The sequence below is a fragment of the Acanthaster planci genome, linkage group LG04, assembly GCF_054643075.1.
Source record: "Acanthaster planci isolate LZ-2023a linkage group LG04, COTS_SCS, whole genome shotgun sequence".
In the NCBI taxonomy this organism is placed as follows: Eukaryota; Metazoa; Echinodermata; class Asteroidea; order Valvatida; family Acanthasteridae; genus Acanthaster; species Acanthaster planci.
The window spans coordinates 3,717,105-3,743,222 of NC_141780.1; the positions used below are offsets into that span (position 1 = coordinate 3,717,105).

The window sequence follows — 26,118 nt, forward strand, 5'->3', positions numbered from 1 at the left end:
ATCAATCGACCCGTACCGTACCATCCACTGACAGAAAACTAAAATGTTGTTGAATATGTACGTTACAGACTACCGTAGTTTAGCAGAAATACCTTCCCAGCATGCCGTGCGTGGTTAAAGCTTTTTATTTAGAAAAATGGCGTCGACAATCAAAGCTCCAGTGTACTGTATTTGTCGACAACCTTACGACGCTTCACAGTTTATGATAGAATGTGACACGTGTCAAGACTGGTTCCATGGGAGGTGAGGAACATTAGATTTCCTTGTTACCAGATGTCAGTCTTTAAAATCTTTCGTTCCCGAGATATATGAATTTATAATTTACCGTACGTGTAAAATAATCGGGCACCAGTATAATATCGTACAACTTCAAGTACACACGTCGTACGAATATGCAATTCGTTCATCTTTGGAGAATGTCCGGTATTTTCAACACCAAACACACATACATGACCGCGTGACGTTAATCGTGGAGTTTGACAATCATCATCTGTAAACAGATGGTGGTTAACTGAAGAACAATATACAATGGACATCATTACTTTAGTTACATTTAATATTATCTCATTGGTCATGTTGGTACTTGGTAGACATGTCATGCATAAGTTCCAGAAAAGGTTCATACAAACGTAGTTACAGTAGCCCCGGCCCTAACGACATAGGGCTGTGGATGGCTCTCTTTTGAAATCTGTCTCTTTTCTGTTGCCGTCACAGCCCTAGCTTCAACATGTTCAAGGCATGTCTTAAATGCCTGAAATCCAAACTGCACTGTCTGCAGGATTGTCACAAACTTTGAATCTTTATATCTTCGGAAATAAGAATGACGCGACAAATTTACCTAAACTGGCGTATTCCTCAGATTTTGGACTTTTATCTGAGGATCCTAAAGCTTTCCAAAACCATATATTTTCTGATGTATGGCACCTTGAAAAACCCGGCCTGTGATATTCATATGCTGACCATTTAACCATATGCATCACCATTTAACCCCTTCATGCTGGGATACTTTTGACCATGACTGCTGGGCTGTGGTATGCCCAGTATGCAAAGCTCTATCCAGCAGCAGACCCCATTGAACCAGCAGCTGCATGGTGAATACAGAATAGACTGTATGTGGGGTATGCACTAATCCTTAAACAAAGCTGTGGCTGTGAACGGCTCCCTGTATGGAGGGGTTAAAAAAATGAAAGCAGCGCCTTGTGCGTCAGATTTCAAGACAACCGATAGACGATCTGGTATAGGTTGTACCATACAAAGCTCGTTCCCCGTCCCCTTGCATGACAGACAAACAAGGAACCAGTGAAACTAAATTTGAATAACATTAATATGCAAGTCACTGTACCATGCTCCACACACGTGCTGTGGGTGCACTAGCAAAGTGCGCACGCAACTTATTTCTAAGCAATACTGTGACAATATGAATTATGCATCTACGGCACCTATCGGGTGCCTTGACTTCCGATGCATGGAGCACTGCCTTTGTTTTTCAAAATGGCGACGCCCATGGTTAGCATATGAATATCACAGGTTGGGTTTTTCAAGGCACCATACATCGGAAAGTACACGGTTTGGGAAAGCTTTAAGGTGCTTATTTAAAAGTCCAAACTCTGAGGAATACACCGGTGAAGGTAAAATTGTCAAGTCATTCTCTCTTCAGAAGATACTAGGACTTAAAATTTGTGACAATCCTGCAGTTTGGATTTTAGGCATTTAAGACATGCTTTGAAGTAGGGCTGTGATGGCGACAGATAAGAGACAGATTTCAAAAGAGAACATCCACAGCCCTACGTGTAGGGCTAAGATATACGTAGCTATTTACAAACTCGGCTTTCATTTTGATTGGGTCAAGAAAACAAAAGGAAAAGATAGGAGCTGTGTTGCGATTGGTCAAGCTGTCACTCTTACAGTCATTGAGACTGCTAATTTTCTGTAGTGTGGATGAGCAAAATGCTGAAGAATTTCACCATTTTAATGAGGATATAACATGTATAAGGTGAATAATCCTCCCCATCAGACATCTAACTTCACAGAAAGTCATGTGTGAAATTTGTTACACAGATTATTTGTGATGAAAGAGTAAGTTGGCACAGTCAAAGCAGCCAAACTGTGTTTAGGCCTATGCAAGTTTGTACATGGCTAGTGGCAAGTTTTGTATAAAACCTTACACCGTTCTGGAAGCAGTAGGCCTGGTAAGCTAAACATGATAAATGATACTAGATATAAGAAAGCAAATACATACTGGGCCTAGTCAAGAAGGGTTGGCAAAGCCTAAGGAGGAAGAGTTCACTGTACGTAAACATGTACTCCCAGAATTGTGAAGCACCCTCCGTGTTCCTCGCAGGTGCAAGTTTTCATTGCTTTGTAATGCTATGGGATTCTGAATGTGCCCGTTTGCTCTGTCTAAAACTGCACTTTTTCAATCAAATCTTCCCACAAAAAGCTGTCCATGTTAAAAAGTATCTCATTAACACATAGCCGCAATGTTTTTTTTTTTGGATTGTCTACGTGCTATTTTTGGAAAAAATTCAGACCTTTTACTTAAGATCTTGCCTCTCTTCAAGAAACGATCGGCATGTTTGGCTGTATACTACGGCGCATGTCCGTTGAACAGAAGACTGATTCCCGCCCTGCCCTGTAATGTTTGCTGGTAATGACACTTTGACTGGATGCATACCGGTAGATCTTGTAGGACAAGGCAGGTTGGTGGAAATTGTTTCATCTGGGTGCCAGTCGCACATGCCAAGCAGCACCATACACCCGTACATAAAGTGGTCATGTGCTCAGTGTGTCCTGTACCAAACTTGCATTAAACCTGTAGTTAATTCCCACCAAAGGACTGTCATTGCTATTGAAAAGCAGGACACTTTCCATTTTTCACACGTTACGGATACACCATTAAACAGTGTGGCTAGTTTGTAACATTCATTATCCAAACTCATTTACAGTTGTGTAGGCATACGAGAAGACCAGTCAGCTGACATAGAGGAGTACCACTGCCCCAACTGTGAACTGAAGCAAGGCCCACTTATATGTAAGTAGTTGTTCATGTGTAGTTTGTTCACCTGCTGTGACTGGAATCACTTGCTCACTGGACAACCAGAGACTGGCTGGTGGGAAGTGTTTAACAGGTGTTGAGCGTGCACCTGGCGCAATAGGACGGTACAATCTGACAGAAATTGAGCACTCATGCTGAATGTTTATAAACTTGTACACTCACACAGTGAGTTCCCACCAAAGGGGCATTGGACTAGGAGTTTAACGATCCCACTTTCTCATGATATGATACATATCGCAATACTTTGGTCACGATACTATACATATCATGATACATACACCTGTATGTGCAAACTGTACACCGTACATTGTGTACTTGTACATCGCTGTCACTGCATTATGCATGTCAATCATCCAGTCACTGTGCTCCTTAAACCTCATATAGACTATGATGTCATCGGTTATGTGGTGTAAAACATGCCTACTGTCTGTGGTGAGTTGACCGTGATGCTAAACCCATACAAACTATTTCTTGCAAGAGTATAGGCCACATTAAATATAAAAAGCTGCGTATTTTAAAGTTTTGTTAGGCCTATAACTTTATTTTCAATTTACAGCACATATTATCATAATTTACCCCCCTCCCATGTCACGATTAACATTTTTGTATCACGATGCCAGATTGTGGCATTTCAGAATCGCGATTATCAATGCATCGGTGAATTGTTTCAGCCTTACTAATAACATGAACTCGGTCCTACTCAGAGTGGATATACAGTGGAATGTCGCTGTACCAAACACCGCTGTACCGAACATGCGGCTGTACTGAACATCGTCCTTGGCTCCCAATATTTTGTGCACAAAACCTACCGAACACTATGCAGTTGCAAATCAACCGAGATTCATCACAGCATGCATCAGAAATCGATCCTGAGCGGCAGCTTTACAACTTTTGGGATAAATTAAATAACAATTTTGAATCTGAAGATTTAATAAATAAACAAAAATAATTAACAGATACATTTCTAGAAACCTCAAATGTGAATGCGACGGCAAAACATTAAAAAAAACAGCAAATTATAGTATTACAAGAGGGTGCACTTCAGTTAGACGAGAGGGTACTATTGAACATGGCAACGAGACGTTCGGCAGTTAATTTCGCTATACCGAACTACCGCTTTACCGAACATTTAGCGTGGACCCCGTTGTGTTCACTATAGCGGCGTTCCACTGTATGAAGTCTGTCCGTGATGCAAGAAATACTGCACTCATTCGGCCAGACTCACACCGTTTTTTGCGTCACTTGAGTCAGTGACATCTGGTACCCTACAAACTACTGCAAGCCCCTCCTTCCTAGTGATACAATAGCCAGGTTTTCCACTGGCAAACTAATAACCAACATTGTAGTTACGTGCACATTGTTGCAGCCACTTTGTCTTTGGTTCAGCGCTTTTATTCATTTTGTTTTTTCCCTCAATGTCTCAGAATAACAGCATAAGTTTATAAAACCTCTTCCATTTGACAGCTGGAACCCACACAAATGTACGGTCTGTTTCTCATGAGTTCTCAATCACAGTCAATTAAATCAGAATGGCAATTAGGCCTTTGTAATTGATTCTAGACTCCCCTAGGAGTTAAGAAAAAACAATGCAGATTTCCAGTTGGTGTTGTGACTTGGCCAGTTTCTTTTCAACACGCTTCTGTGTTGGATCTTCCAACTCCATTGCTTTGCAGCTTCTCCAAACAAAATGCGTGAATCACCGGTTGCACACACTGGTTGCATTTTATGAGAATCCCCACACAGTTTTCTTTTTGATCATTTCTTGATCAAAGCCCAAGTTGGTAGAAAATTGAGGTTCCTGCAAAACACTAATGCATTCGTTTTTGTAGTGAAGCCAAGTTGGTTTTGTTATTCGTTTTTTTGTCATTGGATTTCAGTGAAAAAGAGAAGAAACTGGCACCGACATGATTACACGGAAGACAGCAACTTCAGTAAGGTAAGGACAAGGAATTGGCATTTTGGAGCTGGGCCTTGTGCCCAGATGTTCGCAGTTATTTTTTGAACTGTGTCAAGTCTTGTGTTGGATTTGACACAGTCACTGGTTTAAGGAAGTTTAGTTGTCAGATGCAAAATGCTTTCCTGGGCTGTTCAGCTAAAACAGTATCCTCTTCAATTAACGCAGCATCCAGTGTCTTTTAGGCAGAAAACATTTCATTCAAATTATCTTGCAGAAATGAATTTGTCAACCGCGATGTTAAACATACTATTATATTTGGCTGGTAAGCTTTTAAGCAAGTCTTTTCTGTGCTCAGAAAATTTTCCTCATGTCAGTTTCTAGCCACCTATATCCTTGTATTGTTCAGGCCGTGCAGTCGGGCACCCTGGTATTCATCAAGAGTCTCAAGAACAGGACCTTCAGCGAGGGCGATGACATCCTGCTCCGACTGAACGGCTCGGAGCTGACGGTGCCCTACCTGGAGAGGAACGGATTCACCCAGCCCATCCTGGTAGAAAGCAAGGAGGGCCTTGGCCTGCAGGTGCCCCCGCAGACATTCACAGTGTCTGACGTGGAAAGATATGTCGGTAAAGTGTTTTCTAAATCTCGGCCTGTGAATCAATCGGTCAGCTTTACCCTAAACCTCTGGGGTCTGTTGGCTAGAAAATCCTGTTGGATGTATTGTTCTGCGTCACTTTGTCAAACTTACTTTCCTACGGAGTGCAACAAAATCGGATCCACAAGGTCAACTATTCCCAAGGCCAATTGGCCTCAGAATCTGAAGTTACTAACCACCATAGCATCCAACAGTGGCATTGTTCTATGGGAACAGCTCCTGTTACCTCAATGTGGGCAGCTTATTTTGTCGCCCTTGATTTCCCAATGATGTAAAGCGTACCAGACGGGCACACCTGTTGCACTCTGGTGCTTCCGACAGAGTTTGGGTTCAATGCCTCATTGTCCCCCCCACATGGAGTGCATCAGAGGAAGTAAAAGCAGATCAGGGAGGGGTTGGTACATATGGTCCTATTACACAACATCATGGGGCCCATTGCTCACTCTCAGACATTGCCCTGCCTTCCTTCCTGCCTTCCCCCCCCCCAGGTTCAATGAGAGACATTGACGCCATCGACGTCCCCCGCCAGAACGAGTGCAAGATGCCCATGCGGCAGTGGGTGGACTACTACAACAGTCCCAACAGGGACAAGGTGCTCAACGTCATCAGCCTGGAGTTCTCCGGCACCAAGTAAGCCCTAGTTTATTCAAAGCGGCGTTAATCGGGCTAGGTAAGATCAACGTGCAGATTACCTCCTGAGTCTTTGTATTAATGGAAAGAGCTCCCCAAGTAATGTTTGTTTGTACTTCAGGCAATCTACCATTTGAAAAGAGCTACCACACGCTGGTTTAATTCTTGGGTTTGCAAGGGCAAATAATGGACTTTGAAACTCATTGAGAATACTGCTGTTTGCCAAGTGGGCATGATCCATGTTCTAAAGGACTGTTTCAAAAGGAACAGAAAAGTTCCTAATTCTCAGATTCTCCCTTCTCGATGCTGAAAACAAACATGAAAATGTCAGTGTGGTAGCCAAATGAAGGGATTACATTATCACTTGACATTCCCACTGGCCAAAGGGTATCATAATGACTATTGGAAGTGGTTGTTGGCAGTCATCAGCAATGACCATTGGCAATGTCACTGGATTGAAGGCTGTCAGTGTTAATGTTGTCATTCCATCAAGAAATGAAGAAACAGGTTTACCACTGGAATCGCCCATTTCTTCCCCCAGACTTTCCAACCTGGTCCAGGCCCCGAAGGTGGTCCGTGAGATAAGCTGGGTGGAGAACATCTGGCCGGACCAGCTGCCCGAAGATTGCCACTACGGCAAGCCGGAGGTCTCCAAATACTGCCTGATGGGCGTCAAGGACAGCTACACAGACTTCCACGTGGACTTCGGGGGAACGTCTGTCTGGTATCATGTATTGAGGGTAAGTACACAGCAGAAACCAATCCATTATGCCTTTTGAGAAAGGCTCTCCTCGGATCGAAAGGTCAGGCCCTCAAACTCTTTTATTAGAAAGAAAAAGATGGATTAGGCCCCTAAAAAAGTCTCAGGTTTCTGGCCAGCACGTGCATCGCCGTAGCCCTGTGCAGCGGCAAAATACAAAAAGTTTTTTATCTGATATAATACATTGTCCAAAAAGCTGCCAAACTTGCTTGATCGACTGGAATAATGCTACTGACTGTGTAATTTTAACGTGTTTTAGATGGGGTACGGATGAGTAATATGTACTGTAAAGGAGTCCTTCTAGGCCCCCATACATTTAGTCAGGAACTCTTTTTCACGTATGAAGCAAGATATGAGATGGAGAGAGCCCCCCCTGCTTTGTGTTGGTAATAGTTTGATTGGAATCTGAGGAATTCTTTTCTGACATCTGGGGGGGATGTGTTAAATAACAATAGTCTAGAGTGTCTATAGCGACTGGACATGTTGGGGGGTACCCCTCGGTCCCATTTCTTGCTGGATATATCCTTTGAACATCTAGAAACAGAAAATGCTTTTAAGCAGTAAGTAGTAAGGGGGCCAGTCTATTTTAGTGTTGGTAGTGGCGGTACGTACGCATGCTGTCGTGATGGACATTAGCGTGCGTTATACGTTCATCATTTTTAGGAAAAAACTGAGGGTAAATTAAAAAAAAGTTGTCGCCGCATCACTTTTGGAGCTAGCCCCTGACCAGAAACTGGAGCCTTTTTTGGGGGGCCTTATCTGTCTTAAATCCTGACCTGCCAAACGCAAGGGTGTGCAACAGGCATATGTACCTGTTAAACCGCTGTTGCATTGGGTAGAACTTTAGCAGAAGGGAAAACTGTCCATTCTGAGGCAATGGGAGGCAGTTCCAATGCACAATATCACAGCTGGATCATGTGGTGGTCAGCAGCTGTTGACTGAGATAGCTTGGCCGTTGAATAGACGACCTGCTGGAGTTGTTACCCTTAGCAGCCAGGGCACTTTGACAGCTGTCGAATGTTATATTTGACATGTTGGTGATCCAAAATACCTGTCATGATGGCTTATTCCCAAACTTGAGTTGATTGTTCTTAATTTGGCAAATGCTACTTTGTTCTCAGCATAAATTTAGACTGGGAATTGCTCCCACGCGCGGTCGCTTCCTCTTGGTCTGAAGTCTTGTATTCAACACTGGTTGTGAGATCAGCATTTTCTAATGATCCGGCATCATTGGTTTCAATGTTTTACACAGAAATGTCACAGGGAACTTCTTGGAGCCAGGGATGAGCTGGATTTTTGTTAACATTTTTATTGCATTTTCCCTTGATTTTAAACAGATTTAGAGTTAAGTACAAAACATAAAGGAAAACATGTTTGCAATGTTGACTTGTGTCCAGGGAGAGAAAGTCTTCTTCATGATCAGGCCGACGCCGGAGAACCTCCAGCGATACGAAGAGTGGAACTCGTCACCGCACCAGAGCGAGATCTTCCTCGGGGACCGTGTGGACTACTGCTACAAGTGTGTGGTCAAGCAGGGGCATACACTGTTCATACCCACAGGTAAGGCAGAGCCCCATCTGGGGGCAGTGTTGCGGTCGATTCATCACAAGGCAAGCCACCAGACCATTCACAAGACAGGGTGGACAGTGACAAAGGAATGGACGGGAGGTCTTATGTTGGTCCAGGGGGTGTTTTGTTGGTCTCAAGAGTTGTCAACTACAAGACTGGTGTGTGGCTTGCCTGTAGGAAATTGCAGATCGCATTTGGGTGGCCTAATGTACTGTAGCCAGGAAAGGACACATTGTGTGGGCACAGTGGTTCAAGTGCTAATAGGGTACAGAGTGTGCTTGGCCAAAGCCCCAAAGATGAGTTGAGGGCTCTTATTTTTTATCAATCTTCCCCCTGGAGGGATCATTGCTCCCTTTACACAAGGAATGCTGGACTTTGCTTAGCAATGACCGTTTCGGCTGGCATCCTGTCATTTCGTTATGCCCTTGACCTTAAAGGGGTTTGTTGAACAAGTCATGATTTTTTCAAGTCATGATGTTGCCCAGCAGAGAAATAATTCACTAATAGCCATTATTCACATTTAAGCCAGAATATACTAATGCTCGTGGACTGCAGTCTGTACTTAAATACGGTGCTTTATCAGTGATGTATACTTATCACGTTGGACAGTTTCCTTTAGCTGTTGCATTTCTTCTTGAGTAATCCAGTCTTTATCCTTCTTTACCTCAGGTTGGATTCACGCAGTATTAACGCCGGTTGACTCGCTGGTATTTGGGGGCAACTTTCTTCACAGTTTCAATATTCCTGTACAAATTCAGTACGTCCCAATTTCACAATCAACCTTTGCTATAGAAACCCTGATAGAAATGTTCATAATCAGTTGGAGTCCGTCGGGGTTGTTGTCCAAAGTTTTTACAAGAAGTGAGAACGGAAGCCACCATTCCCTTACCTTGGACATGATTCCCCTGAAGTGTTTAAGTGGAAAGCATTTTGCATTATGTTCCTGCACAGTTGAGAAGGTGTTAGGATTTAGAAAAGCTGGCAACCAAAGACATCATACATAGTAACAAACCTTGTGCTCTAATGTAATGTGCAGGAATTCTCATCTAGGAAGGTAATAACAAGTTTTGAGAAGTAAGGGGGCAATGCAGGCTTTGTTACTAACATAAGTCCTTGAATATTCCTTTGTGCAGGATTTATAATCTCGAAAGAAGGTTAAAAACGCCACCACGATTCCAGTTTCCTTGGTTCGAGACGACGATGTGGTTTGGTGCAAAACACCTCTATGAAGTCTTCAGAGGTATCTATCAGTCCACTGAAACTCTGAATTTCACAACCACCCTCTGACAGTTTCATGTCTTACTCTTGCCATCATAACAACCAGTATTGGAGTCGAGTCCGTCACAAGGCCTCTCACAAGTCCCTTCACAAGGCCAGTCGTGAGTAACAGCGTGAAAAAAGGCAAAAGAATGCTCTTGTCACAGTTCATTTGAATAGCTTGTGAATGGGCTTAAGTCTGAATGACTTGTGATGGACTTGCAGAGACTTGTAGGAACTTGTGACGGACTCAAATACAATGCTGATATCAACACATCTTTCTCAGCTATGGAAGTAGCATCCGCACGAAGGCAAAGTGGCAAAGTTCTGTTTGCGTCAGAAAGAGGATTTCGTATGTGACACGACATGAACCGCAACTGTGATGAACATGGCTTGTTTCCCTGCAGAACCAACATCCGGTGTTTTTGCTGACTGTTTCGGCAGTACTGTTGTTCACAGATTTGATCAAGTCAGTCACAAAATCAAAAGAACGGATTGGTTTCTCCCCCTCCCAGATTACAATGAGGATTCTAAGAAGCCCCCTCCCTACCTCATACTTGGTGCTAAAGCTTTGAGTGAAGCGCTCAAGAATTGGACACGGAAGAGAGAGGTACGTACACAAACATTAATGCCTCAACAGTGAACTTGTTTGACGCTACTAGCCCTGCCAGACCCCCCCCCATAAAATTTATGCTGAAAGAAGAATCACAGAACGTCATTATCTGTTTTTTTATAATTTTGAAAGGCCAGTATGCCCCGAAAATGCAGAATAACAGGATATCCGAATTTTGAGATGCCTCAAAACATGATATCTCCAAGTAACCCCAAACTGTTTATATACCCCCCCAAATGTTTGTTTGCCCCCAAATTTTGGCGTACCCCAAAATGCTGAGACACCCCACTAGACCCCCCATGCCTAGATATCAGTGGCAGTCCTATGATAAGCAGATGAATGCAACCTGTTACTGGCTCTTACCCTCTTCATCTGAAGTCTTGATACAAGCCGTTTTAGCTTCCAGTAATGCCTTGTGCAGAGCACATTGGCACAAGCAGCCAATTGGCAATAAAAATAAAACAAGGGTTGAGTTATCTGAGAGAATCCTGGTACTAGACCCAGTTGATGTACAAGAGCAGTACCACGTGGTTTGTTTCATCGTCAGAACAGAAGACAGGATTCAGTAGCTTCTCCGATAAAGGTCACTTTTGGGGGAGGTGGGGGGGGGGAAGGAAGAACAAGTCCGCGAAGAACGCTGATCTCATTTGACCTGAAAATAGTTTGGTGTCGCATTCCTTCCAAACCGTCATTCAGAACCGTGGTGGATGCAACAAAATGTAATTGATGGCTTGCGTGAACTGTGGTGTGGGTGAACACCAGGCTTGGTACTCTGCTGATAACGTCCCTCGTGCATTGCCAATTTGTGGCGTTGAGCAGGGCTAGGGAGCACAGCGTGATCCAAAGCAAAGCAGATCGGCCTTTGTACTGATGACGTTGTACTTTGTTCACTTTTCTACAGTGCCAACAGGGGCCCACTACTTACTGAGCACTACAGAAAAGCACAATTTAAACAAAGTACGACGTTATCAGCACAAAGGCCAATCCGTTCTAGCTGTTGTTGTTTTCCTTTGGGGCTGTTTACTAATGGTAAACACTTTTCTCCTCTTTGTGGATCTCAAAGCAACGGAAAATTAAAATTGAGACTCCTGTAAGTGTCATTGTTTTAATGGTTGCCGTATGTCTGTGCTGTACGTTTGGTGAAGTCCAATTTTTGACATATCTGTGCTTGATTTTTTTTTTTCTGTTGTTTCCTTTTTACAGTTTGTTTTTAACAAATGTAAACATCAAGTGGACTTATAACTTGCACTTTTTTTGTTGCATGTAAAAAAAATCAGGAAACTTCCCCTTTTTAAAATCATGAGCACTGATGCAGAATTTTGACCTGTTTAATAAGCAAAAGAAAAAAGTGGGGTTTTTTTTATTTTTGTTGTAGATGCATGAATTTTCGTCCTGTTTATCAACAGTAACAAAAAGGCCAAAGGTACAAACTTTAAAGGCCTTTGGGAAGGTCGGGACTGTCAACAGTCTCAATATGACTCTGTTCGAACCATCCAAAATGGTGTTTTAAGTGCCTGGTGAAGGACTGGTTCAGTTTTGCTTTGGCATTGTGTGTTTACTGCATGCATTCATACCATGCACCTTGCACATTTACCATCAGTTATGCTCAGTTAACCAGTCTATTCTATAGACCAGAATATTATTTTCAGTAGGAACGGAAAACATGGTGCTGCGTGACCCCACATTTCACTGGTGCCCCGTTGTACCTGTATTTACACATGAAGCAGCTGCTGTGTGCATATCAGCACGGTTTAGGTTGATTGGCGATGCAACCTGTGTGGCTGACTGATTTGATCACGCAACTATCATAAAGCTAAGAATGGTTGTTTGATGGAAGTGTCCAACATTGGCACAAGATAAATGTTCACCTCCAAAGGGGGACCTGCTTACCCAATCCATTTTCTGTTAGTATTTAAGACCTAAATCTGGTTAAAGCAAGGTAAATCTGGTTATTACTTGGGAACCTTGCTATAGCAAGAGTCATCTTCACCGCTATTCATTTGTCATGTCCCACAATGTACACATCGGTCATTGGCGCTGTCCTCGGAATCGGTACATCCCTACCAAGGCTGTTCAGCTCAAGTCAACATTTAGCACATGTTGTTGTTTGTGTTAAACAATTTCCTTTTCCTCAGTGAAGTCAAGTTGATATGTTAAATCCCTCGTGTATGGTTTCATTTATCACTCTAAATTTTCAATTTGCCAATTCATATATACAGGTCAACAACTTTGAATGCTGTCAACAAATAATACGGTTGATCATGAACAAAATTCAGCTTTGCATGTACGTTTGTATTTGTGATTTGTGAGTGATCCTTCCCTGGATCATTTCCATCAGCCTCAGTTGTTGAAACTAAGAGGTGACGTCTGTTCTCATTGGTCTTGTTTCAGAACCTGAAGCAACATCAGCAAGAGATACCGTTGAGTATACAGCACTCGCAGCTCCTGAAGGACCTCAACAAGGAGATTAAACTTGCTGAGGTGAGCCGTCCTGTTCACTGTAACCCCACCTGCTCTGCTGGTCACATTTACTTTGAGTGTTTTTGTTTGCCCTTGTTTTCTTAGTGCAGAGAAAGTCTTGTTTCTCATGTTTGCAAGAGATCAAAGTGCAAATGCTTTATGATTCTGCACAAATGGGCCAGTGACTGATCGGAACACAGCTGCAGAATTCTTGTAATGTGAAGTTAACTGGAACACATATTCTGTGGATATAAAGAGAGATTCAGCATTGCTCCAAACCACAGCTCCCCACATTGGAAGTCACAAAGAAGATCGGAGGTAACGGTGGACGAACAGTGACAACGGAACCGCACTCCACGTAAAAATCGCTCTAGCCTAGTCTGGACCATGAGACACGAGATCGACTTGTACTGATTGGGTTTAAGCAGAGGTCTGCGTTTTGGCAGTTTTTGAGAGATCACTAATAAGGAAAATGTGGAGTTGCCTTTGTACTCGCCAACATGGGCTGAAGTAGCCACCTCTGCACCTTTTCAAGCCCCCCCAACCTTACTGTCCCGGTAATGTCTTGTACAGCTGTCAACCAACAGCACGTCAAAGAAGGACCAATACCTTCCATTTTAATAAATCGCACATTATATGACTCCACTTTCTGTCCCACGGTTGTTTTCCCAGAAACCCTCCATGAATAAACTGAAAAACAAAGGCAAGCACAAGAAGAACAAGAAAGGCAAGAAGAGCAAAGATGTGAAAACGTCCAAAAAGAACTCCACCGGGAAGAGAGCCGGTGGCCCCCGATCCACCAAGGACAAGGACAAGAAGAGGAAAGTCAGCGGCACCGCCGGCTCCTCCGCCAGTGCCAAGAAGGAGGCCAACGGCAAAGCCAAGAAGGCCAAGAAGAAGAAGAAGAAAGACGGGGGCGATGCCGGTGGCTCAGCGGAAGGGGAGGGGTGGGGAAAATCGGCAGGGGGCCTGCTGGAGGGGCGAAGCCCGAGCAAAGTCGGACATCGCCTGCCAGATCTGATCACGCATCCACTGCTGAAAAAGGTTAGAACTCAACTCGTGATCAGGATTCCCCCCCCATTAAAAAACGGAAGTCGTTTACCAGTTACATTTTGCTTAGTTATTAAAGAGTGATTGGCATTGACTCAGTCTTACAACAGTTACCATGGCCGGTTCATACTCAATTGAAAAATTGAAAATGAATGCGAATTTGTGACGTCAGATTAAACATTTGCATTGCAACTTTGTAAAAGTTGAACATATTTCAACTCAAGCAAAATTGTGCTGCACATTTTTCGTGATGTCAAATTTGCTTTGCTTTTGCGTTTGTCTGAAGTATGAACCAGCCAATAGACTTCAAATGTTCAAGCTTTACCTGTCATTGATTTCATTTGGTGTCAGAAAAATCTTGAAATTCCAGAAATAACCTCTTGGGACTTGCTTTCCCGTCTAACAGCTCCACCTCACAGGAGTCATTGTAAATGTGCATGGCACCTGTTTCTTTGATTGGCAAAGTATTCCTAACTCTCCCTTTTATGGCTTGCTCTTCCACTCAGCAGCCCTACCATGCAGAGGCCAGCAACCACAAGCCGAACCTCAAGATGGTGTTCCCCAGAAAGGGTCCCGGCGAAATGTCGGGCACGGAAAGCGAAGACGAGAAAAGCAGAGGAGTTTCTAAGGGCTTGAAACTCGTTCTGTCCAACGGCAAGATCATCAGGTGAGTGACTGAAACACTTACGTGGCTCTGCTTAATGTCAAATTAATCTGTTCTCTAATTTTACTGAAATGAAATGAAGTGATACAAACAACGTACATCCTGAAAATTTATGGTAACAGCTCAACTTGAAACCAAACTTAAGATTCAAGAAACATGTTTTAATGAATGATAAGAAAAAAGTACATGTATATTTACTGTGGTTCTGTTGTCAGTTAGCATAAGTCTGATCTTAAGCTTTGAAAAGTGTCATTGACCACTTGCTGATGGTATCATATTTGGCCAAAAATCCTGACTTTTAAAAGAGGCAAGATACATATTTGCCACCTTTTCGAATATAGCCAAGCACCAAAAACACTTTCTTGAGACGCATTGAAACAGTGTTTGTACAATGTTGCCTCCTGCAAACTGCTAGTTTACAGCTCTTCAAGGCTCTGCCATGGAGCGATATTTGTTGCAACAATAGGCTAGGAAGTCGGATTCATGTTCAGTGCATGGTTCACCTCTGTAGACTTATGAGACATTGTGTGTGCATGGACAAAACGATTGGGGGACTCGCGAACACTCCACTGTTTACTGTGTCAGCCAGCTCTACAAGTAGAGATTGCCGGATTGTGTTTACCCATCCTCTGCCGTAAGCGTAAGCCCTAGATTTTTCCCTCACCCTGACTTTCTGGCACTGCCTTCCAACAGTAGGGGAGGATCGCCTGTCAAACAGAGCAACATGTCGGACGGCTTCCAGCCTCTCTTTGGGAGCACCAACAGCGGCCCGAGGCACTCGTCGAGCCAGGACACTGCCAGCGAGAGCGAGGATGTCATTGTGGACGATGACGGGGATGACAATGACACTTCGATGTCCAGAGACAGCCAGCGCAGAGCCTCCCAGAGCCTGGTGATGAGAAGCAGGGAGATGCTGGCTTCCAAGGCTCCGCTGAAGCTCAAGCTGTCCTGTAAGATTGTTAGGATCCAGGGAATTGTCTGGTCAGGGTCTGATGCATACAGGGGCTCCATGATTTTTTGTAGACGGGCATTGGGTAGGCCTGGTTATAAATCGGACCATAGCAGCAGTAGCAGAGTCTGTCCTGAGCCCTCTGGCTCATCAGACCAGTGCTTATCTCCAGTTTCCTTAGTGTGAAACAAGTGAGACTATTACCATCCCCTTTTGATGTGATGCCAATCCATCACAGGCTACTCCCCCAGCTAGTTGCCAGTACCCATGTGTACTCCTGGGTGGAGAGAAACTAGCAGGGGTGAGGTGACAGAAATTATAGTCAGTAGCTGGATTCGAACCTGTGACCCTCTGACAGAGTTGTAATGACTCGAGACAATGACTCGATTCAAGTCTGACTCAAGTCACAATTTTTGTTGACTGGACTCGAGTCCCGACGGGTAAATGACTTGATTGGAGTCTCTGAAATCAAATGACTTGACTCAACTCAAATCTCTCATGGAGACTCGACTCGAGTATAAGCTTGTAAGACTCAAGTCTCAAAAAAATTTAAAGCAAACCTCTGGTGAAAAAGTATATTTGAAATCGGACTCACGGCGCTGCTCTTATATCAATATATTTATTGTATTTTGGTTCAAAAATGTGTTACTCAAATTGACTCGAGCTTGGTACTTGACTCAACTCGACTACACAGTGACTTGACTTCTTGACCTAATGACTCAACTTGACTCGAGTCGCAATGACTCGACTCGACTTGAGTCACCAAATTTAGTGACGTGTTACAACCCAGCCCTCTAATCAGGAGAGGAGTCACAAACCCTAACCACTGGCCCATGCTCCCTTTTTATCAATCCGTACAAAGATCTTTTGTATTCTCCAATTTTTGAGTCAGATGGTGGGGCAGAGGCCATGAATATTGGGAACAATGCCTTATTCTCCTGAGCTGAACTCTTTGTTTAATGCAGCTGTTTTCACTTGGAAAAGCTAATGTTTCTTAGGTATCTCTCCAAAACAAGCTGGAATCCATTAGCACATATCATAACAGGACTTTGCGCCACTCCAGCCCGTTGGCAATGGAACTATATAAAATGAGACAGCATTTCCCTAGTGAGGCAGGAATTTTTTTTGGGTCACTTCACAGTCAACGGCAAGCCGGTGCTGCCCATCGGTTCATCGTCATCCCAGGATAGTTCCCAAGAATCCAGCGGGCTGAATACATCGCTGAGTGGCAGAGGCACCAGGTCAGACTCTGACTCAGACTCGGAAGATGGGGATGTCCTGCCATCCGACAGAAGTCCTCGAGTGAGTAGCAGTGGGCTTCTTGGTTTCTTTTTCTCATACAAATCCAGACATCAAGAGGTAGAGGAAAACTGAAATTTCCAAACAAAAACTGAACCATACACTTGAACCGTTGAACCTCTCACATCACTGACAAATCCACCTGACAAAGAGGGAATGGCTGCTCAAAGTGAACCAGTTTAGTAGTTCCAACAAGGCAAGCTCGTTTAAAAACAGACCATGCAAGCTGAGAGCATGCAAGTGATACGACCGACTTCGCTTGTATCGCTGTTCTTGAATGACTTCTAGTGCACTTCAGTTTGAGCTTACAGTGTTGGAAATCCTTACAGGCTCATTTCAGAAGCACAGCATCGTTTGCAGTGAGAACTTGCATTATGATCATTTTGGTTCTTGCTGTTTGGAACATTACCATTCACCGTTCAGACTTGGGTACACTCGCCTCATGCAGAGGCTTCCCTGGGTTGTGCCCAATCAATTACAAATACGCCTTGTGTACCTCACATCATTTACCTGTGTAGAGACCCCACTGATGGAGCGACTCCACCGAAGCTGCAGATCATTTGCATAAGAATTCTTTCCAGATGCACTGGCAGATAAATGCAGCACAGCCTGCATCATTCTCTCACTCTTTCTCGTTTTTCTCACTGACTTTGGACGTGGTGGTTGTCGGTTGAAGCTCCAGTGGGTATCTACATTGTGCTGATATTGTTATGTCGCAGTGGTGGTCCATTTGGCAGTAGTATACAGCGAAGGGTAAGCCACGGAGACGTGGCCTATCAATGACTTGCTACCTCTTAATAGTAATTATTTATTGTAATTGATTTAATAAGGTAAGCGTGCGGAACTGCGTAGAATCCCAGTTGGATCATTTCCTTTTTTTTATATTGCTTATGGCATAAGTCTGCCAAAACCTAACCGTCTATTTCTGGGCAAAGCAGCCCTTATACTGTAGTTTAAGGGTAGGCCATTTAACAGTAGTTTGACTACACCTGCACGAGCCAGTGATTACACAAGTTCACAGTCCGTAGTGGGCATTGAGCTAAAGATGGACGCTCTTCTTTTTTCTAGCACCAGGATATCGTTCTAAGAACCATTAAAGTTCTACTGAAAAGGTGTGTGATCTTTCACTTGATTCTAACAGCAATCCTCACCATACAACAACGTGGATGCCTTATTGCAGGCCAGCCAGTGGGACCAATCCAGACCGTTGCCGAGTATCAGCCTGGCCGACATAGAAGCTGAACTCAAGTAAGAAACGTAAAAGAGTGCTCAACCATGTCAATAACTCCAGACCAGAAATGAGAGCTGGTGACTGCTATGATCTAGGACCTGCTTTCACTGGCAGAACCTTCACTCACACTGTAGTCCATTTCTGGAACAGTCTTCCAGAATGTGTTGGAGAGATAAATGACAACGGTGTTTCATCCTTCAAGAGAAGGGTACACCATCCCCTTCCTAGGTGCCCTCTTAAACTTCCCTGCACCATTGATTGGCTCACGGAGACTTCGTGTATAGTGCTCTATGGCTGATGTCAGATGAGTGCTATGGCCTTGTTCCTAAAGCTTTTGCCCCTTTTATACAAGAACAAGGCATTTTCACCTGGTTAGAGTTCAAAATTGAAATTCAATCTCCCAGAACTGGGCTTTCAAAAATTTAGCCGTCTTTCATGCTGTGACTGTCAAGCTTTCAAGAGAGTCTGACATTGGATTAGCATTGAATATGCACGGAATAAAGACCACCAACCTCTACTGTCCATCCCTAGACACCAGCCAGCATCGCCTGGGACCCAGGATGCCATCCAGGGGATGCTGTCCATCGCCATGCCAACCCCGAGTCTTGCCCCTAACCGCCAGTCCTCCCTGGGCTCCTCCTTGTCCTCTGCCTCACCCCACAGCAGCCCTTTCCTCCTGCCAGGCCAGAAGAGGAAGTGGGAGAACTCCTCGTCTGCGGGAGACACGGAGGAGGACCTGCCCAACTGTTTCCAGGATTCCAAATATGGTAAGGAGAAGTAAATCACCAGAGTCCCCCCTCACTGGTGGTGTTAGTCAAGACAACTACAAGACCATCACAAGACCTCGTCTGAATTTAAGTCCATAGCACCTGTTGCTTGTGGCTGGTCAGGTAAATGGTCTTGTGTCTGGTCTCCAACAACACTGCCCTCCTCCCTTCCTGGGTCCCAGCTGTCACTCACTGTTGCCTCCAAATGGCAAATATTTGCAGTACTTGGCTTTTCATAATCCTAATCAGTGCTGACCAAAAAGGTTGTGTTTAGGACTGCATTAGAAAGTAAGTGGCAGCAAAAATTACAGTTTGCTGAAACTTCGTCCACTTTAAAAAATTTGTCTACTGCAGCCGTGCTTTCTCACATCACGCAAATCATGATGGAGAGAAAACATTCTCTAAAATCTGCCGTTGTACCACAGAGTGAACTATCTCAGTATTAACGTACACACCACTGACTGACCTACCTTATGCTCAGAGTCTATGCACAATACATCGCTTTGTGTAGTTCTGGAGTTATTTTTCTTGAGAACATAAATTGTATACAAACACCCATGTTGTGCGGTATCACTGCATCGCATCTGATGAAGAAATTGTCGCTTATAAAAGGTTGAGCAAGTTCATATCTTTTTGCAGTACGTAGTTAACAGTCCCCCAAGTGTCAACTATTTACTCCTTTTGTGTGACCCCAAATAACAGAATATTGAAATAGTTTTGATTTGGTATTAGGTAACTAATAGCTGGAAACAACTTTTCTTGTTAAAGACTTAGCATTCCACGGTGAGTTGTGGTCGCAACCCGTTGTAGCTTTCTTTAGAACTCCAATCTACAAGTGTCCTCTGATAATCATCAACTGTCTTGTTGTCGATATTGTTGCTGTTTTTATCACGTCTCCCCTGTCGTCTCCTTCAATCGGTCACAGTTTACCCCTCCTTGGATGATGACGGGGATGGACCGCTCTTCAAATCCCGCAGCAAGAATCCCAAGAAGGTGCCCAAGGATGCCCCCTGGAACCCCAAGGCCAAAGTGTGCAGCCTGACGCCCCGGGCCAGGGTGCCGTCCAGGGACAGCGCCAGGAGGCCCCACATCGAGACAGGGCTAGCCGAAGCAGCGGCCAGGCTGGCTACCAAGGTGAGTGCCACATTGGCATCACCTAGTCCCAACCTCAACTGTGTCTTTGTCTTTCTGTCTGGCCGTTACGCAATCTTTTGGTGTCCTGACTGAATGGAAAGTCAGTCACCTGTGGATTCCCATCATATAGTTTTAATGCTTCCAAAGCAGAACGTGACACATCTCAAGCCCAAATCTTCAATCTTTCTGATCTAACTAGCTTAAAAACTAGCTGGAAAGGAAAAGAAGCCGAAATTTGAGAAGTGGCCTCAAGATGGAGTGGCTGTCAAATTTAGAACCACTTTGACTTCTGATGTGCCTAGTGTCTGCTAAATTTGTCAGTGACGCAGCTCTGACTGCAAACACACACAGTGTTGAGTTTTTATTTGATAGGGATGACTTTCGCTCTACCGGCACTGATGTTGTTCAAAACATCTTTGACTCAAGAATCAATAGCAATATTGAGGTACTTCTTGGGCTTGAGGAGATGATATTTCAAAGTCGCTTGTGAATACTCAAGTGTGAGTTGGCAAAGGAGGCACCAGAGTTACTATCTAAAAGCATGAGTGCTCACTGCACTTGTGGGAAGTCCCCAGGTACTCATGTGAATAATCAAAGTTTTTTTTTTCCTGAAGCCCGTGATCAGCCTGGAGCCAGCCTTCTGTGCCTTTCTATATGACATAAGATTGAACTCTTTAAAATCCATTAGCCATGCTCTCATCCTCCAACGTGTCTCGATTCCCACAAACAGCCACGGCCCAAGAGGCAGTACATCCGACGGAAGCCGCCAGCACCCGTCCAGCCTAAGGTGCCAGACCCTTACGACTTTGACGACGATGGCGAGGACGAGCCCTCCACCAGCAGCTCGCTGCTGTCGCAGTCCCTGGGCCCGCTGCACATGAGCGGCCCCGACCTCAGGCTGGATCTGACCCAGAGCGCGCCCAGCTCAGTTCTGAGCAACTCTCCACGGGCGATGGACGGTGTTGCAAAAGGACGTAAGTGGCGAGAGTCTGGTCTCCTTGTGCTTTATTTCATCAAGTCAGCGGACTTCTCAATATTGCCAGTCTTTGAGCCCTCAGTTTGGTAAACATAACTTGAAAACTGCCCATTTTATTCTGGGTCATTGCACTTTTATTGAAATAGGGAAGACATCACTCAATTGGACACGCCTTTTTCTCTCTCCAGTATTTAGCACCATTGTACAATACTACTCATCATAGGCTGCAGTGCGTTACCACAGAAGTTAAGCAAAATCTTGATTTTGACGTGCACATTTTCTATTGCAACCAGTCACAAATTGCTTGAAGTACACCGTTGTGCCACTTCTGTCTCTTTGAGCAAGCTTCAAACTATTGAGTCATGATGCCGTTGACGTTCACCTGACATCGCACAGGTCTGGCTGTATTCCGACAAGTTTTCTCTGTACTCTGAGAATTATATTTCACAGAGTTACTTTACACCATTGCGTCATTGCTGAAAAATATCTGATAGAGTGATCACCGGTTAAGTCTGTGCAGTGCATGGAATCTGATTGGGAAGTTCCATTGCCCAGATAGGGTAGAGATCTCACTGAGAAATGGCAGTTTTGTCTTGCATTTATTTTTGCAGTTATCTGACAGCTGTGTAGCGCCCTCTGCTGAGCTGGTGAATGTAACAACGGCACAACTGTTGCTGGCACCAAGTGGCAATTTTAACCCCCTTTTCTTTTTCTTTTTTTTTTTTGGAATCCCAACAGTGAAAAGACCCAAGAAAGGAATGGCCACTGCCAAACAACGACTCAGCAAAATCCTGAAACTGAAGAAAGGAGGCCGGCTGATCATGTGACCCTTGACATCATCCAATTTCACCCCTGACCTGAATGTGTTGTCTGCTCTTTGTCTTATCTATTTGTCTCAAAATATTTGTATCACCACTCCCAAAGTTGTTTTTATACTGTTTGCGTGAAAATGTTCATGTTTTCGTCAGCACAGAGAAATGTTTTTAAGCATTTCTGATTGATTTCTTCCAATTTTTTTTTGAACTGGTCACCCAGACATTTGTTTAAATTTTTAAATTTCCAATTTTGCTTCCTCACATAAGTTAATTGCAATTCAAATCCATATTATATTCATAACCAAGTTTTGAAAATTGAATTAAGGTGACAGTTACCTCTTTGGAAGAAAATATTCGCTGAAATGCGATAAACCTTGCGGTTTTAAGTTGGCACCTGCTTGTTTAGAATTGCAGTGCTTAATTTGTCCTCTTGAAGTTTATTTACCGATGAAGGTCAATTTTGCTTTGCAAGTAAGAGTTGCATGTGAAACTTTCTTATGTTTTGGAGGGAGCAGGGGTTAACCACAGCCCTTTTGGGGGGGTTGGGGTCTAACAAAACTAGCAGGCCGCTTTCTTGGATCTTGCAGTCACACAGTCGGCCACACCATAGAGGGGTGCATCAGTGGTAGTTGCTGCCCTAAAAATTGTTGTTCCGCATAAAAAGTCTATACATCACCTTACGCCCGACGTTTTTACAGTGTAGTGTTGCGTTGGGTTCATTGTGTGAGGAAGGTCAAACTGATCTAAATGTTGGCAAGTGCATCTGCTTCTAGCCAAGGTATGAGTCCTTGTTGGAATCAACTTGCTGTGACTGGCCCAGAGGATAGACAGATGTCTGCAGGGTGGGCTTGCTGCCACTTCCAGTGGCTTCCATACGCATGTATTTTATTTCAAGCCATAGCCATAACATTTAGGCACAACCTTAGGCTCAGTCTGCTACTGTAGACCTTTGACTGTTTGTGGGATTTCACACGCCTTTACATTACATACCTAGTGTGGATATTCCTTTCTTCTCCAGTAAAGAAAGCCCAGTGAATTTGCTTTTTTGTCTCAAACTGCAAATTTCTATTTTGAGCTGGATTTTGGTTGGTTTTCTTAACTGTTCCTCTTCCTCTTGCTACAAATAACCCCGACGTCAAAATGTCCTCTTAACTTGATTTTGAGCAAGGGGAAACCATGTGTGGACCTGGCTTAGGTCTGCACAACCTGCATTATGTGGATCCGTTTTGTTGTCAGGTCCACTCAACGATGGCCAGGTTGGCTCACATTCTGTTGGCAAGGCAGCTGCTGACGCAGTAAAATCATTTTTCATTAACTGGCAAAGTTCAATCAATGACTTGAGTAATGTATGTGAAAAATTTCTTAGAGGCCAACACTAGTAATTTTCCTCATCCTTTGTGCTGCCCTTGTTAAGTGTATTCTCTGGGGGGGGGCAAGTAATGGGTACCAGTCAAATATCCTTTTGAAATACTTTGTAAATACATAGGCCTCGGCGGCGTCCTAAATTATTTTACAAAGGGACAATTGGTTGTCCAAACTTTAGACTTCGATATTTATATGTTTTTTTTTTATACTGGAAATTTACTGTAAAATTTTGTACATTGTGTATATTGACAAAGCTCGGAATTGAAACAAAAGGGATTTTTTTGGGATGGGATTGGTATTGAGAGAAGTGTATTGGCAGACCCAATCTTTATTTTAAAGGACTCCTTTGAGGCTGGCAGAAAGGTATTTTAAGCTGCTCCTACCAGGCACAATGCGAACTGATAATTCACTTTACAGATTCACTGTTTACTCTGCAAAGGGAGAAATGGCCCTGTTTGTACATGTACAAATTACGAGTCATTGGATTTTTTTTTACTGTACCGTTTCCAAATCTTGGCCGATTCCTAAAGCACTCTGAATAAAAGCAAGAACTGAAAATCGGAGAGAAGTAGGATTTGGGGAAGCGTTTGCCGGTTTTCCGCGCCAAGAATGGGTCAAACATTACTGCCTGCCTGATGCGAGTATCCTCTGTGTTATGTGACCATGAATGTTTCGTGAGTGTTGTATAGTTTTTTAATGCCCCGTGTTATGTGTCACTTGCTATATTTCTGCATCATTTCTGTCATCTTTGCGTTAACCTGTACATGTAGACTGAGGAGACGCCATTGTTGCTGTAGCACTACACCCGCGCGTTCTCAAGCTTGACGCGCGCGTACGTTTGGCGAATCATGACACCCTATTGGTCGAATGAGCATGTGACGTGCGCGTACCACCTTTCCCCAAGCGTTGTGCCATCGCAGTAATGGCTTCTCAGTCTGGTTGCCGAATTACGTAACAGTTTAATATGCCTGCCCATTGAATCACCGTAAATTGTATATAACTTATTTCAGTTTAGCCTTATCATCGTGGGTTTTTTGCATGTTGATAACTCAGGGGGCTTTAACTTTTGTAATTTCAAATTTATCTCAGATACCATCCCTGAATTTTATTCGCTATTTCTGCATAAAAGTAGGTTCATCTGGCACACATCTTTTTATACGTGGTGTTTTGATGAGACGTTACATACATGTACACATCCCGTCTTCAGCCGTATCTCCTGAACGTTTAACTACGGACGTTTAAAATATGCATTCCCCACACAGCCAGCATTAAAAAAAAATTACGACACACAATCCCTCCCACATAGAATACTTTCTCCGACCGTGTTTTTAAGGCACCATATCGCGGCCTTTTCCATAAATGTAAAAATCAATGATCGACTTGCCTGACATTTTTAAGATTTTTGATTATTTCATGAACAAACAGAAGAAAGGTAATAACTTTTATCGACCCCAGATTTGCTTTCGGTTGTCATCAGTTTTGGGCCTACAAGTTTTGAAAAAAAATGGACATAATTGAAGTGTACATTGTGTATATTAATTAGTAGAATAAAATATTGAGCGGCACTGCAACTGAGCACATTTTGTAAAGTGGTTGAAATTAAATTCAAACCATTGATGAAAACATGATTTTGTGTCCTGTTGAGTAAATTCTTTCCATTTTGTGATCCTTGACTTGGTCGTCAGGAAAGAGGTGGCTCATTGGATTTTCTTTTAAAACGCACGCATAAGTCACCGGCATCTTACGGGTAATGAGCAGGAGGGTGCGGGGTTTGCATCCCTGCAACCTGTGGTCGGTGCTGTGAATTAGTCTCTTTTCAAAGCCCTGGTCATGCCGGTATCGTGGTTGTGACTGTCGCTAAGAGTCCAAACGTACCGAGTGGCTTGGAGGTTTTTGTCTTGTCTCACACGCTCCAGACGGCAGAAAATACAGTGCTTGTGAAAATAACGTCAGTGGTGGGCAAAAGAACCGCAAAATTCCATCCCCAAAATGGGCTTAAGTGTTGTTTCCTTTGGTTTCTATTTGTGGTTTGTATTTTTGACTTGTTTTGGTGAGTTTATTTTCCTGTGGTGTTTCAGTGGATTTTGTCAGATTTACAATACAGTTCATAATTTACACTACGTCTTTTCCATCGTTGCCTCTGATAGTGTGCGCGTTCAGGGACGGGTTAATAAGTAGTGACAAGGCGTTCCATCAGACAACGCGCGACAATTGATCATAAGACCTCCTGCGCAGATAGTCGCTCCTACAAATTCATCGCTGATCCCACAACTGACCTCTTCCGATGACTGTTAAAGCTGAAACCAGACTAGACAAAAGCGATCTTTGCGACGGTTCTTTGATCCATAAGAGTACTTAAACTGACTTTGGCGTCAGTGATTATATGCGTCGAGCAACCGTACGACTTGCGCACTCGTTCATATGAGTAAATGGACCAGTAGGCCCCACTGTTCCTTTATTTAAGTTTGTGACAGTATATCTCAGCAGGGCGAGGGAGTGCGCAATGGATCTTCATGCCCCCTCCTTGCCAATTGTAAATGTTTTTGCATTGGTGTTCGTTGGGGTACCTCACGCGTCGTTGTGGAAGTGAGTGGAGACGAATAAACCAGCTAGAAGTAGGTAGAACCACAAATATCTTTGCTGGGCGTACCATTCCTTTCAGCGTCCCTTGTCCTCGGTGTAAACGGGCGGTGTATTTCCACCCAAACGGATACAGGCCCTGGCCAAATTATGCACGAGCGGCGCTGCGACCGGGCTGCCGAGTGGCCCGGCGAGCCAGGGGTTCACTGACCAGAGAGGAGGAACCGCCACAATATGCTAATTGAAGTTTATTGCAAAATGAACTGTGAGGTACATCTTAGATACACAACTGAAAATACCAGAGCACATATTTATTTCGAGCTTTCAGAACTTGATTGTAACCGTTGACTTTTAAAGGCTTCATTTACTAGACTACCGCCGGTGATCAGAAT

General features: G+C 43.8%; 1 protein-coding gene across 4 annotated transcripts; it reads left to right on the forward strand.

Moving 5' to 3' along the window:
* Positions 1-116: 116 nt before the first annotated feature.
* On the forward strand, positions 117-24,774 carry phf8 (PHD finger protein 8). Of its 4 annotated transcripts, none has more exons than XM_022225747.2 (21): positions 117-243; positions 2,946-3,031; positions 4,933-4,991; positions 5,359-5,578; positions 6,096-6,237; positions 6,779-6,977; positions 8,395-8,557; positions 9,236-9,323; positions 9,700-9,806; positions 10,339-10,433; positions 11,500-11,526; positions 12,828-12,917; positions 13,569-13,940; positions 14,453-14,613; positions 15,304-15,560; positions 16,701-16,861; positions 18,000-18,106; positions 18,621-18,856; positions 19,782-19,990; positions 20,721-20,964; positions 21,705-24,774. In XM_022225747.2, the coding sequence occupies exons 1-21, from the start codon at positions 137-139 to the stop codon at positions 21,791-21,793; spliced, it is 3,219 nt and encodes a 1,072-aa protein (XP_022081439.1). In that variant the 5' UTR covers positions 117-136; the 3' UTR covers positions 21,794-24,774. The 4 variants fall into 4 exon arrangements, with proteins under 4 accessions (XP_022081439.1, XP_086991793.1, XP_022081440.1 ...); XM_087135667.1 differs by having other exon boundaries at positions 15,307-15,560; XM_022225748.2 differs by having other exon boundaries at positions 14,456-14,613.
* The last annotated feature ends 1,344 nt before the right edge of the window (positions 24,775-26,118 follow it).

Bases quoted from the DNA above. Each gene is read 5' to 3' on its own strand.
- phf8 (XM_022225747.2), top strand. From the start codon at position 137: ATGGCGTCGACAATCAAAGCTCCAGTGTACTGTATTTGTCGACAACCT. The intron at 8,558-9,235 runs GTAAGGCAGAGC...TCTTTACCTCAG, and splicing joins TACACTGTTCATACCCACAG to GTTGGATTCACGCAGTATTA. The intron at 14,614-15,303 runs GTGAGTGACTGA...GCCTTCCAACAG, and splicing joins TCCAACGGCAAGATCATCAG to TAGGGGAGGATCGCCTGTCA.